At 38.3% G+C, this 18,073-nt stretch overlaps 1 protein-coding gene across 1 annotated transcript; it reads left to right on the top strand.

Moving 5' to 3' along the window:
• The first annotated feature begins 1,381 nt into the window (after positions 1-1,381).
• On the top strand, positions 1,382-4,970 carry LOC115739894. The gene is made up of 3 exons (XM_030673190.2): positions 1,382-2,229; positions 3,317-3,859; positions 4,506-4,970. Exons 1-3 carry the CDS (start codon positions 1,384-1,386, stop codon positions 4,647-4,649), a joined length of 1,533 nt encoding a protein of 510 aa, XP_030529050.2. The 5' UTR covers positions 1,382-1,383; the 3' UTR covers positions 4,650-4,970.
• The last annotated feature ends 13,103 nt before the right edge of the window (positions 4,971-18,073 follow it).

The following is an 18,073-nucleotide window of genomic DNA, read 5'->3' as shown; positions in this document are numbered from 1 at the left end:
CCAAATACCAAACTTTTTTGACTTATTTTCTTGACCTAGAACTTTGGAGCTGAACTGTGTTTCCACTTGCGGCCAAAAAGTGAGAGCCACCTTTACACTACACACTTGGACTGTTAAAAGGAATTGTAACTTCTTCAGACATTGACTGTCGGGAAAAACAATTCTTTCACGGAATTGTCAATCAGATGTGAGGTGCATTTGTGTGGAGAAAAACTTGCGAGAAAGAAAAATCATTTTTTTCAAGAAAAAGGATTTGTTTTTTTTAATATGGTGATACGACCCGATTTTTTTATTTTTTGTTTTTATATTTGGATTTCATTTGAAAAACGATCTTAATCTCCTGACTTTATCTATGACCAATTTTTTTGAATTTTTAAATATTTTTTTTTATTGCAATGTTATATTTCTTTTGATTTATTTATTTCTTTTTCTTCTTTCTTTACCAGTCGCCAAGCCCCGACAACATCCGGCGACCAGCTACACAAGGTCAAGCTTCAACTGGATCTAGTAAGCTCGAACCTCGCTAGGATCCGGCGAGGTCGAGCTCGCCATGCAGCCAGCGAGGCTAAGCCTCACGAAGATCGGGCAAGATTGGGCTCGTTGGATATGACGAGGCTCGACCTTGTGTGGCCAATCGCCGAGACCGGATGATCGGTAGAAGAAGAAGAAGAAGAAAAGAAATATAAATATACAAATATAACAAAAATTATGAAAAAAAATCAAGATGAGTAATTTCGGAAAGTGTCCTCACTCTTTAGAATTAGAAATTCATTTTCCTAATTTTATCCATAAATTTTTTATTGACTGAAAAACGCTTTCCGTTAACTTAAGTCATTTTCAATGAATCAAACGGGTTAAAATTTGAAAAATCAAATTTTGAGAAACACTTTTTCTCAAGCAAACGGACCCATAGAATCTTAACACAATGAGGGATTAAAACAATATGGTAAGGAGGAGAGAGAGAGAGAGATAGCTTAACCAAAGATAGGTGATGCAACGATGTCTTGTGTCCACATCACATTGTGGATGCTTGATTGAATACCCATGCCCTTTTTATGGCATGATATATATATTTTACCCAAAGCCCCCAATTTATCGGCAACCCAAATCAACAATCATGCCCCCGTATCCTCCTCGCACGATATTTGCCATCTAAGTCTAAATCCATTGAAGGTTTGCACGTTGACAATGAGAGAGAGAGTTGCCAATGCCTATATCCAACATCCTGTTTTCTCAAATTCGATTGTACCCAGAATTTTTTTCTTTCTTTGTTCATCTTTGTAAGGTTTTCATTTTGATAAGAAGATTCTAGGTGATCAAACACGATCCCTCCAATCTTTCTCTCTCTCTCTCCTCCTTTTGTTCTGTGTAATTTCAATGAAAATGTCTTCAACGAGAGAGACGACGATTCACGACCTACTGAAGCCATGGAAGTCCCTCCTCCTCCACACTGCCAAAGCCGCCGACGCCTTCTCCCTCTTCATGAAGACCGCCCTCACCCTCTGCACCTTCGCCTCCCTCTCCCTCGTCCTCTACTTTGTCTTCTCCGCCCAACCCCAACTTCCCGGCCGCGCCTTCCAGCCCCCCGCCCTCCGTCGCATTGCCACCGCCGAGGCCGAGGCTCCCATGAATGTGTCCCACATCCTGTTCGGCATTGGCGGCTCCGCGAAGACGTGGGACGAGCGCCGCCACTACAGTGAGCTCTGGTGGCGTCCCAACGTCACCCGCGGCTTCGTCTGGCTCAACCAGGACCCCTCTCTTGCCGCCGGGGCGTGGCCAGCCAGCTCCCCGCCGTACCGGGTCTCGGCCAACACGTCGCATTTCAAGTACACGTGCTGGTACGGGTCACGGTCGGCGATCCGGATAGCCCGCATCGTGAAGGAGAGCTTCGAGCTGGGGCTCAAGGGCGTGCGGTGGTTCGTGATGGGCGACGACGACACGGTGTTCTTTTTGGAGAACCTGATCGATGTCCTTGCCAAGTACGACCACAGCCAGATGTATTACATCGGAGCAAACTCCGAGAGTGTTGAGCAGGACGTGATCCACTCGTACACGATGGCTTACGGCGGTGGCGGGTTCGCCGTGAGTTACCCGCTTGCCGCGGAGCTCGCAAGGGTGTTGGATGGGTGCATCGACCGGTATGCGGAGATGTATGGGTCCGACCAGAAGGTGCAGGGCTGTTTGAGCGAGATTGGCGTGCCCGTCACTAAGGAGCTCGGGTTTCATCAGGTAATATAATTTAGGTTCCCTCGAGTAAATTTTTCGGCACAACAACTAGTCCATGAATGTAATTCGTCATCCAGAATTTCATTCAAAATTGAACTAGGCACCACTGATCATGTCACGGACCGGAAGTTCCGTGAGCACCAGACCACAAAGTCTGGACAAGCCTTGAAATGTCTTGTCTATTCTTGGGTCATATAGAATATTCTTAGTGGTCAGCAATACGTATCATATTAGAATTCTTGTCACATTTGTTAGATGGAATGATGCATTTTAAGCCATTAGATCTAGAGTCAAACAACGGCAGTCGTTGAGAGATTTTTTGTATAAGTAGGGAGTTCTCTATGACAATCGCTGCTCTAAATAAGACTCATTCTTAATTATTTCAAATAAGTAAATTTCAAGCGGCTCCTATATATTTACAACTAATTAATTATAGTACTTGAAAGCGAAATAATAATTTAAATTCAAATAAACAAAATCTACTCCTGATCCTCCAAACATCAACCTCAAACCATTTCACATCTAAACTTGTTACGAATTTCAGAGAACACTTATATTGGTATAAACTGCATTTCGAATGTATTTTTGAGTTGTTGATTTAAATTTCACACACATTTTGCTGAGAATATACTAGTCAAATGCTAGTCAGTATACATTCGAGATATGAATTATCTATGTTTTGGATGGATTGGCTTAGGATGCCAGAGCAAAATGTGCTGCTTTAATAACACCAAGTAATGACACTATTATGGTTATGAAATCTCAAAGTCCTGTTAGCATAGCAATCAAATAGGAAATACATTTTTCTTTTATAAGAAGATGAGATTGGTGCTAATATGCAAATCAATAATTTTTTTTTTCTAAATTTTGTTTTGGCGAGAATAAACCTACAATAATCTGGCAAATGAACAACAAACAATAATGTCATATCGTAAATTTAGACTTCGTGCATCTCAATTAAGTATTTACTTAACTTTGAAGTACAAAAATTAGTTGGAAACCGGAATGCATATCATATGTGTAATATTTGACTGGTCAATTACACCATATCAGCCCGTCCAATGGGAACATAAAAATACTTTTTCCTCAGGTCGACATACGTGGCAACCCGTATGGCTTATTAGCGGCGCACCCATTGGCCCCTTTGGTCTCCCTCCACCACATGGACTATGTGGACCCCATCTTCCCGGGCCTGGATCAGATCGGCTCTTTAAAGAAACTCCAGACTGCATTTGAGGCGGACCCAGGCCGGACCCTCCAGCACAGCTTCTGCTACGACCTAGCCCGGAACTGGTCCGTGTCCGTGTCCTGGGGCTACACCGTCCAGCTCTACCCATCCCTCGTGACAGCGATGGAGCTGGAGACGGCAGTGCAGACGTTCCAGACGTGGCGGAGCTGGAGCAACGAGCCCTTCACATTCAACACCCGGCAAGTCGGCCTGAGCCCATGCGAGCAGCCCGTGGTGTATTTCTTGGACCGCGTCCACCGGGCCGGGGACGGCCAGACGCTGACCACGTACGTGAGGTCGCCTGTGGATGAGAAGGACTGTGACCTCGCGCACTATGCTCCTGCTTTGGCCGTCCAGAGCTTCAATGTGTCGAGTTCAACGTTCAGACCAAACATGTGGAAAAAGGTACGAATGTCGATTTCTCAATCTCATGCGTCGTGTTTTTTTCTGGGTTGAGTGGAAAAATTTAGGGTGAAGTTTGAAAATTAATAGTGTGAACTAACCAAGGAGGCGCCTAATTATCTAGTTAGATAGATATTTGTCGGACAATTGGCCTGTGAACATTGGCTAGAATGAATGGAAGGTCAATGTGCTACCACCTTTATTAATTTTGACCAATGTTTGTTGACTTTTGCGATGATCACGTCACGAAAGACGTGGAGACTACTGAGAGACTTTTGCGGACGCACACCACATTTCATCCGATCATTTCAATCTTGATTTGCTCGTATAAGAGCACAATTCTTTGCGCGATCCGCGCCGGATCCAAAAGATACCATGCCCTCTCACATTGCATGATTACCATCCTAGGATTTGACTAAAAAACGCATAGCATTAAAAGAAATGAATGGTAATGTCGCTTTGAACTTTTTCCCATAGATATAGGGATTTTGTGCAGTAATTGACTCGGTTTAGAATTCTCAATAAATCATCATGAAAGATGAATAGGTCGAGATGGAATTCCAACGAGCCATCCAATCCAGTGAACCGTTAAATTTCTATGAACCAAAGTCGTGACTATACAATCAAACTGTTCGCCTCAATCTCGCAGGCCCCACGAAGACAGTGCTGTGAGGTAATCAACGGAACAAACTCGACGGGCAAGATGGTCGAGGTCCAGATCAGAGGGTGCAACCCCATGGAGAGTGTGACTCCCCCCGACCACATCAAGATTGTCTTCACTGGACCATCTTAAAGGAGTCGACAACAAAAGAGAAGCTCTCCATTCCTTGGGAGGTAGCTGTTGTGAATTGGCCCCTGTACCCTTTCTTCGTGCGCTCTGTGATTGGCCGTTTCAGTTCGGCTCGGATATTGCCACGGAAAAATCGAAGAAAAGTGGCAAGCAAGGAGATGACAACAAGTCTGAACTGCTCTTGCATTAGATATACACAGTTGTGGTTGATGACCAATTCACGAAGGTATTGAGAAATGATACAGGATCTAACGAAAGGTGCTGTACTTTCTTGTTTAATTATTTTCTACGTGGCTAGGTTTAGTGCATGTCAACAATGGAACATGACACTCAGATTAGAATAGGACGTTCTTCCATTTCATATATCTTTTATATTGATGAATGTTTCGAAAAACTTGTCAAGCATTTCAATGTAGATAATTTTTCAGCTAAAATATTATCTTTCTTGTGTCATATGTTATTAGTCATTCAAAATAAAAATATTCCTTTATTGCATAGGGTTGACAATTAGGGTGATCATGGTTCCAGAATAAAATCAAAAACAAGATACTCGAATAGGTTGAAACATGGTAGATTCTAGATTCCATGGTATGCAATTTAGGTTTCCGGTTCCAAACATTGAGGATCCGATTTCGACGGGCAGATTACAGGTTCAAAATCTGTGTGTGTGTGTGTGTGTGTGTTTTTTTTTATATGTCTTCACGCGATCCTCTAGTATTCCATAACGTTCGATGATGATTGACTAGAATCATTAATCCGAGCTTCCATGTTCGACTATGTCTAAATATGAGTTATGAACATTGAATCGTAACATCAAATGGTAGTTATTAGAGAAGATAAATCACTGCAATCGTTAAATTAAGAATATAGGTGAAACTTGGGTATCAATTAAGAACACAAGTGGAACCCGGGTAAACTGTGGAACCGACTCTCGAACTTGTGACAAGGTTGGTTTTAGGTTTCAAGGTATGCATGGTGGGTTTTAGATTCCAAAAAATGGAAAACTAGTTCTAACTAACGGATTCCAAGTGGTGGAAGGAATTTGGAACTGCTCACCCCTGGTTGATAAGTTTTTTATTAAGGCGACTCGCTAATGTGACCGTTCGTATATAGACCTGTCAAATGTGGGTAAGATTTGGGTCGGGTCGAAAATGATCGAATTCATATTAACCCATTGAATCTATTTTCACTTAATTCCATGCAATACAAATCTAACTACACATACCCCACACAACCTACATCGATAAAATACTTTTATATTTAATCCAATTTAACAAAAAAACTTGTTTATAATAATTTTTTTACTTTTTTTCATTTTTTTCTAGGAAATCACCATATTTCCATCTTCCTTCACCGGCAACAACCAGTGGCGGTAGTAGTGACGGACAACCGACCGAATTTTGTAGAAGAAGAAAAAAAAAGAAAATATAAAATATAAAACATCAAAAAATTAAAAAATCATAAAACTTATTTATGGCTCACTTAATTAGATAACTCATTTATGACTCATTTAAAATTTATTTAAGACCCATTGAGTTATTAAATAACTCATTTATGATCGCTTATTTTTACAATTAAATGTAAACCCATTTATGATTCATATTATTAAATATGAGTCAAAATAAGGGTCGTAAACCCATTTTGCAAGTTAGCTTCTTGGGTACTAAGGGCCTGCATGACAACCATTCTGATTCTCTAATTCTGTTTCCCAGAATAGAAAAAGATGAGAACCCTATTTGATAATGTAAATGATTCTCATTCTGTTCCCAGAATCAGTTTTAGAGAATCAGAATCACTTTTAAAGCAAAAACAATAATTTAAAAAAAAATTAGTTCTGGAGAAAAGAATCACTTTTGAAAATCACAAAACAGAATGAAGTCACTTTTCCCTCAACCTAAAATAGAACAACGAGGTCTTATTTTAAAAAAATAAAATAAAAAGATAATAAAAAAATAAAAATCGAAAAAAAATTGGGAAATTTCTAAAAGAATCACAAAAAATTTAGAAAATCCCTAAAAATAGAAGAAGCTTATATTATGCTAGTTTGACCTCATTTTCATAAATTTGGGCGTAAATTTTGTAGATTTCATAGATTTTGTTCTTTTTTAGAAAAATCATAAGCACCTTTAAAATGAAACCCGAACCACATTTTCCTAAGCCCTTAAGGCTTTGTTAGTGTTTTATGATGCGATTCATCAATGTCATGATTCATTGATTGTGCACTCGATTTCATTGATTGTGATTTGCATAGTTTATGTACTTTAGACTTCGCCTAGTTTTAGAAAATTCTGGAAAAAGACAAAATAACCAACGTAAACATTTAGTAAGCTCTCGTTCTTAAGTTTTGGATGAAGTAAGACTAAGATTTGATTTCCTTGAACAAAAAACGCACACCAATGCAAGATAGTATAGTGCATTTTCATTACAGAAATAAGGGTGTTGCTTGTGTTGGTTATCCGCTCACTCAAAAGAGTTTGATGAAACCTCACAATAAATGGCGAAAATGACTTGTGATGATTATTGATATTTATTTTTACATTTCAATATGCAGTATATTATATAAGAGAATTGATATGAATTAATCTTTGATTAATTCGAAATGTAGGATGAAATTTTACAAAGTAACTACGTAATTATTTGACTTAAATGACAAAAATTAGGAAGAACAATTATTCCCGAGAACAGAAATTATGTGCATTTACCAAACACATTTATGTTCTAGGAACAAAAATTTTATGCAATTACCAAACGCGTTCTAATTCCCTAAAACTCATCCAGAAAAAAGAATCGGTAAAAGTCATTTTAATTAGAATCACTTTTCTGGATAAGAATGGTTGCCATGCAAGCCCTAATTTAACCCATCCATCTTCCTAGTCTTGTTAAAGAGAAGTTATCAAAAGTCATTATTATGAGATTTGTCAAAATGGCATGATGATGTGATCATGTGAGAAAATTATGGTTGAGCTAACTAAAATTCATATTTTCCATGGGCTTATTTGTGTAGAATTAAGTTTAAGGTTCCGTTTTTCTCATGAAAGATGAATGATTTGGAGAACATATTTTTATAAAATATCACTTAAAAAACCGAATTGACGAAATAGATTGTTATCATTCATGAAAATATTTAGACCTAGATTGTTGTCAATAATGAAAATATTACTTTTAAAAATCCTTTTTCAATCGTAAATTAGCCATGAAATAAATGGAGCTTAAGTCAAACATACTTTTTTGCTAATCCATCAAAATATAAAATCTGAGAAAATTATTAAATATATATATATATGCAAATCTACATGCCAATATTTATATATTGTACAAGTTTAAGGTCTATAGAGTTAAGAAAAATTCAAAATGCGTTTGCCATAAGATTCAAATTAATTAAAGAAAAAGTAAAGCTCTATCAAGAAAAAGTTGAAGTTGAAGTTAAAGCTGGTTTTTGAGCCTAATCTAGCATAACATCAATGTTTCATAACTTATTATTGCATTTCAATAGCAAACTTTTACCAATAAGCATGTGGTCTTGCTGGTAAAGGCATCGGAAGATCTGGACCCTAGTATCATGGGGGGAGGATTCAACTCCCGCCAATAGTTAAAGCTGGTTTTTTTTTTTTTTATAGTATTGATACATGTTTGCTTTCCAATTATAAGCTCATTACCTTTTCACAATAAAATTTGCTAAATAAGGAGTTGCGTAATATGTATTTTGGTAACCCATTTCCTCATTAATTAAAGCGTAGGAATTAAGAACAAAATAGAGCAACAGTTGAGGATTAGAATAAAAATTTGGGAGTTCTTCTATCCCTATCTGAGATTTACAAGACGTTATTTGTGTTTTTTTTCAATTTATTGGTGTTGTTGTTGTCTCTTTACGATGCTATTGCAAGGGACACCGAAAGTAGACACGCACCGCCTTCCGGCAAAACCTTAGTTACTATAGAGGAAGATTGGGCACACGTTCATCATCAATGATGATGCGAGTTTCGGTGCTCAGCCATTGGCTATACTGTTAAGACTTCGCTAGTCGCGAGGAAGTGTACCGGTATCCGCAATTCATCATTTCGAACTTTATATAGACAGTTTTCCCGATAGGTCGTTTCTTGCGCTATTGTTAATTCAACATCGCTAAGCACAACAAAATGAAGAGGGCAATAACAAATCCGTTCTTGTGGAAGGAGTGAGTTGCTGCAACTTATACCAAGTTGATTTGTTTTTCAGATTTGCACTGGTTTGCAACCCTCTGTAATTTTTTTGTCTTGTAGCTCCTGGATCACTAGGCTACCACGCTCGACTCTGTCAACAGACTGCTTCATGCTTCGGCCCAACAATACAACCTCACAGTTGGCAAATCCATTAGTATGGAAATTCAGCTTTGGGCCCACTTAAACATTGAGGTCCATGTGCATTTTGATTCGCTTTATTTTCCAATTCATTATACTTATCTACTGCGTTTTGTTTCCTTCCCTTTTCTTTTCCCGATTCTGATTTCAATACACTTCGACGATTTGTACTGCATAAATTCATTTAATATTATTACAAAAATATTCGGGTACATACATGATTTAGGTCTCCCATATGAATAAAATGTGAAAAGGTTGGAAAAGAAAGGGATAACACTCAGAAACACGTTGCTCGGTGAATAATTGAAGTTTCTATCAACGGGATTGTTCTGTCTCGGAGGTGATCGGCTTCAGGATGGGCAGGTTCCAGACCTAAAACGTGCAAATTACCCTTAGACCTTGGAACCAACTCTACAATTGAATCTGTTGGTCCAGCTCGGTTCCAAGATTTACCCAGAATTGGCATAATCTTTTTTTTCTCAATTTTTTTTATACCAACAAGGAAGCCAAAAATCAAAACTTTAAACTGTCCAGAAATCAAGTAACATTCATACCCAAATAGAAGCCAAACCGAAAAAAAAAACCTATCCGAATCCTCAGTAAAACCAAGTACATCGACTAACCTAAAAGCTGAAGTAGCCAAAAAGCAATCAACATCTGCGGAAAAGCTTATAAAACGCGCAGATCAACGATGGTGCGAGTCACACATCTCGCATAGTCGTTGATCCCTGATGGTAAAGAGATTGGGGAAAAGGATGCTAGTATCAATGGTGCGGCGTTCAACTCCCGTGCTCTGCAAAGAAGCAGAGCAAAAGTCAGAGAGATGAGAATTAGAAATAGGACAGATAAAAAAAAAAGGAAAGAAAAGAAAACGGTGCGAGCCAGAGTTATAGATCAGAGGCTCGCAATCTCAGACCTAACAAACTGGAAATCCAAACTGTCGCAGGGAAAGGCAAAGGCGGATCTAAAGCAAGATGCTAAGACTTGTGGGGGGAGAGAGAGAGAGAACCCATAGAGATGACGGAGAGCGAGTGAGTGTACAGTGAAAGTGAGAAAACAGAGGATAGATGTAATGTTTTTAGAGATAACCCGGTTTGGTTCGGTCCTGGCTTGGTTCGGTCCTGGCCTACGGTTTTGGTTTGGCCGGCTCCCTGAATAAAGAACCGGATTGATCAAGGCTGATTCCAAAGAATTAGAATCAAGAATCACATCATTCTCGTGGGAACTGGCAGCCGCGTCCGGGGTGGATCCGAACTGAATCCACAACTCCGCCCAATGCCGAGAAAGTTGTATGGTGGTGATGCTTTGCGAACATGCTCTAGTGGCAATTCCGAAACTATATATACGTTCTCCAGGACATTACCGCCGCAATGGTCGCAAGCAAGGATGGCGCATGCGTAACCCATGATCAGAAGAAATCAAAACGAAAGACATCTCTACTCTTGTTAAGAGTGTTTGGGGGAATATAATACGTACTTAATAAGAAGCATTTTAATTTTTTTAGTATCGATTGCTCATAATACAAATATAATAGTGCATTGAAATTGACCAAAATTCTTTGTTTATCCTACTCAACAAACACCCCAAAGCGCCATATTGGCATTGGTGCATGCGCGGAAGAAAAGAAAACAGCTTAACAAGAAACTCACCAATTAAAGTGTCCTCGCTAGGGGCCGACGAGGGCGACCCTCGCCTGCCCAGGAGAGGGCTTCCCTCGCACAATCCGACCAGGGTAGCCCTCGCCTAACACTAGAGGGAAAAACAAAGAAATGAAAAAACAAAAAACAAAAAAGAATGAGAGCGACAGAAAAAATAGATGAAATATTCAAAAAATATTATTAAAAATTATCTACGTTAGTGCCGATGATGCTACATAGGACGGACGGTGTACATGTCAACGATTTACAGTCAATAGGACTTAATTAGCAAAAAGGTGAAAAGGCTTAGGATTGAATCGGCAAACTTAAAAGGTTTATGATTTTTTTTTTTATAATTTTCCCTATTTCGTTGAGCCAAGAATAATCTAACCAGATATTGGCATGGTATAAGCTACGCCTACTGAAACAAGCCAAACTTCCTGTTTAAACCATCAATGCAACAAATCAAATAGCAAGATAACATGATTATCCTATAGAATATTACAAATCGGCATGAACATAACACATCAAGTAGGACATCCACGAGCTGATAATTTAGTGATTCTTCCTCTATATGTTGTTCATTCAATTTCCATGCAATAAAATTGTTATCTCTATGTTTACCGTCCACCGTGATCGTAGGTGATGGTATGTGAACACTAGTGCTAATGCTCATATGACAGATAATATAGATTATCTTGTGAAGATAGTTCCTTATCATGGCCGTGATAATGGAAAAGGTACACCATTGCCGATTATTTGTGTTGGGACTGGTCACTTTTCACTTGACAATAGACAGGTTGTTCTACAAATGAAGAAAAATCTGTAATTTGTCTCTCAATTCACAAGAGATTATCGTTGCCTATCAGGGACTCTAGGACAAACATGTGTTGTTGACAGGAACTTATAAGGATTATATACCAATAAGGATCCGCAACACGTAGCTTTCTTCCTTTAGAGAAACAAATTTGTGGATGAACTCACGTGACATCACCTGTTAGGCCATCCAAACAGTCTTCTTGTACAACTTTTGCAGTGTGATAATTAGATTTCAGTAAATAAATCCACTAGCATTTTATGTACAAGTTGTCAGATTATCAAAAATTCAAAATTATCATTTTCTTTATCAAATTCTCGATGTACCCATCCATTGGAGAAAATACATTGTGATATTTGGGAACCAAGCCTAAGTCCTTCTACGCAAAAAGTTTGATATTATTGGGTATTTATTGATGACTTCTCACGTTACAACTAGTTGCATCCATTGATGTGAAAGTCATTTTTTTTTTCGGAATTTCCTAAATGTTCAAAAAGTAGTTGAAATTTGGCTTGATAGGGAAATAAAAAAAAATCAATTTGACGAAGAAGGTGAATTCATAAGCAATTATTTTTTTACACAGCTCCAAGAATACGGCATACAACAACAACTCTTTTGTCCAGGTACACTAAAGCGAAACAGTGTTGCTGAGAGGAAATGTCGATACATTGTTGAACTCGAGCTCGCTACATCATTTGAGGCCTCTATGCTACTCAACTATTGGATGAAACTGTTTAAAACGGTGAATTATTTGATCAATTGGCTCCCTTCCACTATTCTAAGAAACCAAAGCTCACATTCGGTCCTATTCAAGAAGGATCTTGATTAATCATTGCTCCGGGTGTTTAGATCTCATTGGTATTCATATCTACACAACTAAGTGATGAGCAAATTTCAGAAGCGCCCTTTGCTATGTGTAATTTGTGATGTAGTGCAAAGCACATAGATTATCGTTGTCTTCATCAAATTACTGGAAGTGTTTATATATCTCGATATGTTGCTATTTATGACCATTATGTTCCTTTTGCCTCATCTTCTCAAATTGCTGCAATTACTGAAGATGAGCTATTGCAATGGAATTCAACTTTTAAGTCCATCCAAAACAAAAGATGATGGTGATCATTAGGCTATGCCCACTCTAGTCCAGAAATTGTTCAGATGGTTGTTCACCAACAAATCTTGACTCTGCACTCAAACGTGCGTGTCTTTTTTTCAGAGATAGACCTAGAGTCAAATGTTTTATCTACTACTTTCTCTAATCATATGTCACAACCAGCGAAGATTGAATCTTTAGTTCAGTCTTCGCCTGAAGCTTCCACATCCCCAATGCATCCCATGACTATATGTTTAAAGACTAGGATCTCGAAGACAAATCCAAGGTTCTCCAATCTACCAGTATTAAATATTTCTCTCGAGCCACGCAAAATCCGTCTGGCCTTAAAACACCCTAGTCTGGCACCGGCTATCCTTGAGGAGTTGAATGCGCTTGCAATCAACAAAATATAAAAACTTGTTTCCCGCCATCTCGTGATGAATGAGGTTGGATGTTAATGACATTCACGCATTGTACTAGCATTCATTTGGATTGACAGTGCGAGATTGAGCTCAATTTGACAGACGATTTGAACCTAAATTGGCATACAAAATTTTGGCAATTCATGAATACATGTGCCGAAATATTCATATGGGAATGGACCTATTTTTAATTTCAAATCGGCCCATTTTTGCTCATTAAAATTTTAGAGCTTTCAATTAATTGATTATTTAGTTAATTAAAGCCCAATTTGAGCCTAGATAGGCGCAAATAAGCCCATAGAACAAGGAATTTCGGCTGGCCCTCTTGCACCCCTGCATGGCCGAAAATTTGAGGTGTCCTAGTCCATTAGGATTCCTCAAGGTCAAAATTTTCATTCTGACGGCCTATATCTAATCCTACCTTAACTTGGATTTTTAATCTAGCAGTCAAGAATAAACCCGATGTCAATTTGGATTCACGGCTTTCTCTTGTTCTATATATACCATATTACACTTAAGGTTGAGAGAGGCCAATTAAATACACGGCCATTAGAGACCCTACAGAGCTTCGCGTGGGGAGGGAGACTGCCACAGTGCACATGGCCAGGAAAGAGAAGAAAAATCGTGAGAGACAATTGGGTTCTGATCAGAGAGAGAGAGAAGAAATAGACATCTAAAGGGGGAGACGATGGTCTGATCTGCATCGCCCCTGCGACGACAAGTTGTTCTGCTTCCTCACTGTCCCCTGCACCTCGATTGCTCCCATGATACCAAACCAGCTTCAGTTTTGCTCCAACATTAGCCCGCCAGTCACCATGTCCACCGTGCGTGAGGAAAGAGTTGTGATGGCAGGAGGGAAGTCTTTCTTCTTATTTTATATTCTTTATTCATGAGGAATTTTCTTTAATTAATTCTTGCAGATTTCCAAAGGATCCTCAATAGTCCAATAACCTGATGTCCCGTTCCGCAGCAGTTTGAGAGGGCTTCAATGACAATCGGATGTGCCTTTTAGAATATAATTGTGTGGGTTTATTAATTGTTATTGTAATTAATAATTGGACTAATAAAGAAAGATAAAAGATTTCTTAATTCTAGTTGGATATGGGAGTGGATAGTATAAGCTGAGATAAGTCTTATCTAAAATGAGGGGATAGTTTACAATCTCTATAAATAGAGCTCAAGTCCCTCCTCTAAATTCTAATGTCCTCATATAAGTCGTCAGAAGTGATACGTGAGAGGTCGTCTAATTGAAGCCGGTGCATAAAGAGAGTTCATAGAAGAGAAGCTCTTGAGTATCGGATCATCGCAATTCTACATCAAGAACGATGGATCCGAAACAAGATGCGTCGATTCTTCTACTTTATGAATTTGTAATTCGCATATCTAAACGTGATTATCTTGGGTCGCTGCATAATGGTATTAATCGCAATTTAACATGTGGTATCAAAGCAAATGCATATTAGATCTCAAATCATGTTTTCGATGTTTTTAGAAATTTTATTTTCGTCAAAAGTAAAAGAAAATTATATATTCTGAACTGCTCGTCACCATATGAAGATCGCCGCCGGGCGATGTTGAACACGCCGCTACGCGCAGCCACAAGCCAAGAAGTAAACCCACGCACTAGACCCGGACCCGCACATCCTCAGCACGTGCAAGGCTGAGTCGATAAACATCATCTCGGTCGGGTGTAGTCTCGACCCGACCAGGTGACCCAACCCGACTCGTGACTCCGATCAACCCGATTGACTATTGACTCAGGCTTCCCGGTCGACCTGGTCGTTGACCGGTCGACCGAGTTAAGCCGAGACCTAGTTCGCCATTTTATTCAAGTGAGAAGTTGGACCGGAGAAAATCAAATGGACTGATTTGACGAACCTGTTGAGGACTAAACACATGCGCTGCATGTGTCGCCGCATGAGCCTCATACGCCAAAAACCGTGGTGGCGCCTAAGGGAGCATGCACGGTCCGATCAAGGACTTCCACGTACCGACGTGCTCACATGCTCATGCTCTACAAGGTGGTCTTTTTATTTTATATGTTTGATGCATTTATAGATGGAAAATACCTCTGGAACGCTAAATACGTGTACTTTTGGGGTATTTTTTAGTTTATTTCTATATATTTCTCTATGGTTTCATGAAATACAGGTGCGGGCTTACGTATACGTACCGCATACAAATATGTGGAGCATAATTTATCAATTACATATATATGGTTCAACACATATTGTTGAGTGTGACAATGTAAATTAGCATGGCGTGTAATTTTGTGGATAATTACCCCTAATTTTTTAAATTACATGCATACGGTAAATGTGAAATATAAATTTTATATCCCAATTTAAAAAAAAAATCAATTGGGTTGTGATCGCTAAAGTGGTACATTTGGTTGGGTTTAATAAATAACGGCTTATAAAGTATTGTGATGTCTCATATTTTAATGCGTAGTTATACTCCCAAAGGAGGTAATTACGTATTATTGCATGGAGAGTTACATGTACATCACATGGTTGAGAATTGATTAGTCCAAGTACTTTCATACACCTAAAGGTAGTGATTAACGAGGATTAAAATAAATTCTCATAACCGCTATAATGTAGAAAGTATACAACCGTATATCATGTTTTCTACCCAAAGGTGATTATATGATGATGCATGTAACTCTTAAGGTAAATTTTCACATTATACTAATTACAAACATTGATTATTTTTCAGTTACCTTTTATGTGAACGGCAACTCCATAGCTATTGAGATTCTTATTGATTCTAATTTTAAGGAGTGGAGGGAGAATTTTCTATTTGGTATGGAACTAACGGATGTTCATATTGCTCTTAATGAGGATAAACCGACAGCTCTCACTAATGCTAGTACAGATGCCCGGAAAGCACACTTTGCCGTTTGGGAAAAGAGCAATAGGATTTGATTATTGTTTATGAAGCAATCCATACATGAACATCTTAGAAGTGATTTTGTTGCCGACGTCACCGCTAGGCGGATGATGGAAGGCTTGATGGTAAGGAATCGTGACTATCCTAATGCTGAAGTTAGGACACATATGTCGGGGTTATTAAGTTTGAAATATGATGGTTTTGCTGGTGTTAGGGATTATGTCCTAAGGATGGTAGATTTACAATCAAAGCTCTAGACACTTGATGTTAATATTCCTTATGCTTATATTGTGCATTTTGCACTCAACTCCATGCCACCTGAATTTGGCATTATCCAAATACAGTATAATACCGTTGATCAGACATAGACAATCAATGACTTGATTGTAAGGGTGGTGTTAGAGGAGATGAAGCTGAAGAAAGGTAAAGCGCATATTGCTATATATGCTGCTTCTAGTTCTTGTGTTAAGAGAGGTAAGGTGCACAAAAATTGCACTCATAAAGGAACTTATTCATCTGCTGGTCGGTCTAACAACTTGAATCCAAAGAAACCGACCTTTAAAAAGGACGGCAATATTAGTAAGGATTGTCTTTGTTTCTTTTGTAAGAAGGGATGATACATAAAGAAAGACTGTGCTAAACATAAAAATTGGTTGTCTAAGCGTGAGTCTAAAGGTAATGATTCTTTGGCATTGGTTTGTGAATCTAATTTTTCAGAAACCCTATCTTGTTCGTGGTGGCTAGATAGCGGTGCAACTAATCATGTTGTATTTACCATATAGGGATTCATAAATTAGAGGAAGCCAAATAAGGAAGAATCAACACTCACCATAGGAAATAATAATAAAGCTGACTTCAAGTTCATGGGAGATGTCATTTTAATTCTAGATTCTAGTTTTAATTTGATGTTAAGGAATACATTTTATGTATCTTCTTTTAGACAGAATTTAATTTCGGTATCAAGTTTGGACACGTGTGGTTACTCTTTTGAGATTTCAAATAATGCAATTTCTATTTCTTTTAATTCAAATAAAGTTGGGTATTGCACTATGTCTAATGGATTGTACATATTATGTTTATCTCCTAACGAAATATATGCCGCTTATACAGTTGAAAAAGTTATTTCCAAAAGACCTCTGCAAAAAGAACAGTCTTATGCATCATGGCATAAATATCTTGGTCACATCTCTAAGGAAAGAGTGGAAAGAATGATAAAGGCAAATATTCTACCAACTCTCAAAAGTGATATAGATACATGCATAAACTGCTGTATAGGTAAGATGACTAAAATAAAGAAGAAAATTACAATCTGTAGTTCTCACTTATTTGAGATCATCCATATAGATATAAGTGGACCCTATACAGTAACGTTGTATAGAAATTTTTATCTCATCACATTTATTGATGATTATTCCCGATATGGTTATCCGTATTTAATTAAGGAAAAGTTTAAATCTCTTGACAAGTTCAAGATTTTTCGGATTGAAGTCAAGAAACAACTTGGAAAAATCAAAGCAATTGTTAGATTTGACCACGGTGGTGAGTATTATGGTCGACATGGCGATCTTGGACAACTTAAAGGACCATTCGCCAAGTACTTAGATGATCCTGGGATTGTAGCTCGGTTTACTATACCCGATAGTCCCGAATAGAATGTTATAACCGAAAGGCGTAATCACACCCTTATGGATATGATGAGGAGTATGATTAGCAGAATTAATTTACCTGATTTTTTGTGGGTTGAAACTTTGAAAATGACACTTTATATTCTAGATCGTGTTCCTACGAAATCTGCACCACTTACTCTTTTCGAATTATGAACTGGACAGAAACCTAGCTTAAATCATCTCAAGGTTTGGGAACACCCCGCAAAAGTAAAATTATATAATCCGACTTTGAGCGAGTTGGACTCCAAAACCACTCGGTGTTATTTTGTGTCTTATCTAGATCATTCAAAGGGATATCGATTTTATAATCCCAATGGAGGAACGAGAATTGTAGATTCATAAACATCGAAGTTTCTAGATCTTGATGTGGCCGAAAAAGATGATTGCTTACATATTATTGAGGATAACAGTATAGTGAATACTTCTATGTTGTTTTCTCTACATATATAGACAATTGTGAAAGTTCCTACTCCATAGACCGAATCTATTGAGGTTCAAGAATATGTTCTTGAAGCAATTCCCGATGAAGTTCCTCAAGCTTCTCGGGAACAGAATGAGGTTG

This window comes from Rhodamnia argentea, chromosome 10 (genome assembly GCF_020921035.1).
Source record: "Rhodamnia argentea isolate NSW1041297 chromosome 10, ASM2092103v1, whole genome shotgun sequence".
Taxonomy (NCBI): domain Eukaryota; kingdom Viridiplantae; phylum Streptophyta; class Magnoliopsida; order Myrtales; family Myrtaceae; genus Rhodamnia; species Rhodamnia argentea.
The sequence above is the reverse complement of the archived record's forward strand: the minus strand, read 5'-3'. Positions and strand labels throughout refer to the sequence as shown.

What these genes read in the sequence shown, in the direction of transcription:
- LOC115739894 (XM_030673190.2), top strand. Translation starts at nt 1,384, where the DNA reads ATGTCTTCAACGAGAGAGACGACGATTCACGACCTACTGAAGCCATGG. An exon ending in AGGAGCTCGGGTTTCATCAG is followed by an intron (nt 2,230 to 3,316) that starts GTAATATAATTT and finishes CTTTTTCCTCAG; the next exon opens with GTCGACATACGTGGCAACCC. An exon ending in GACCAAACATGTGGAAAAAG is followed by an intron (nt 3,860 to 4,505) that starts GTACGAATGTCG and finishes TCAATCTCGCAG; the next exon opens with GCCCCACGAAGACAGTGCTG.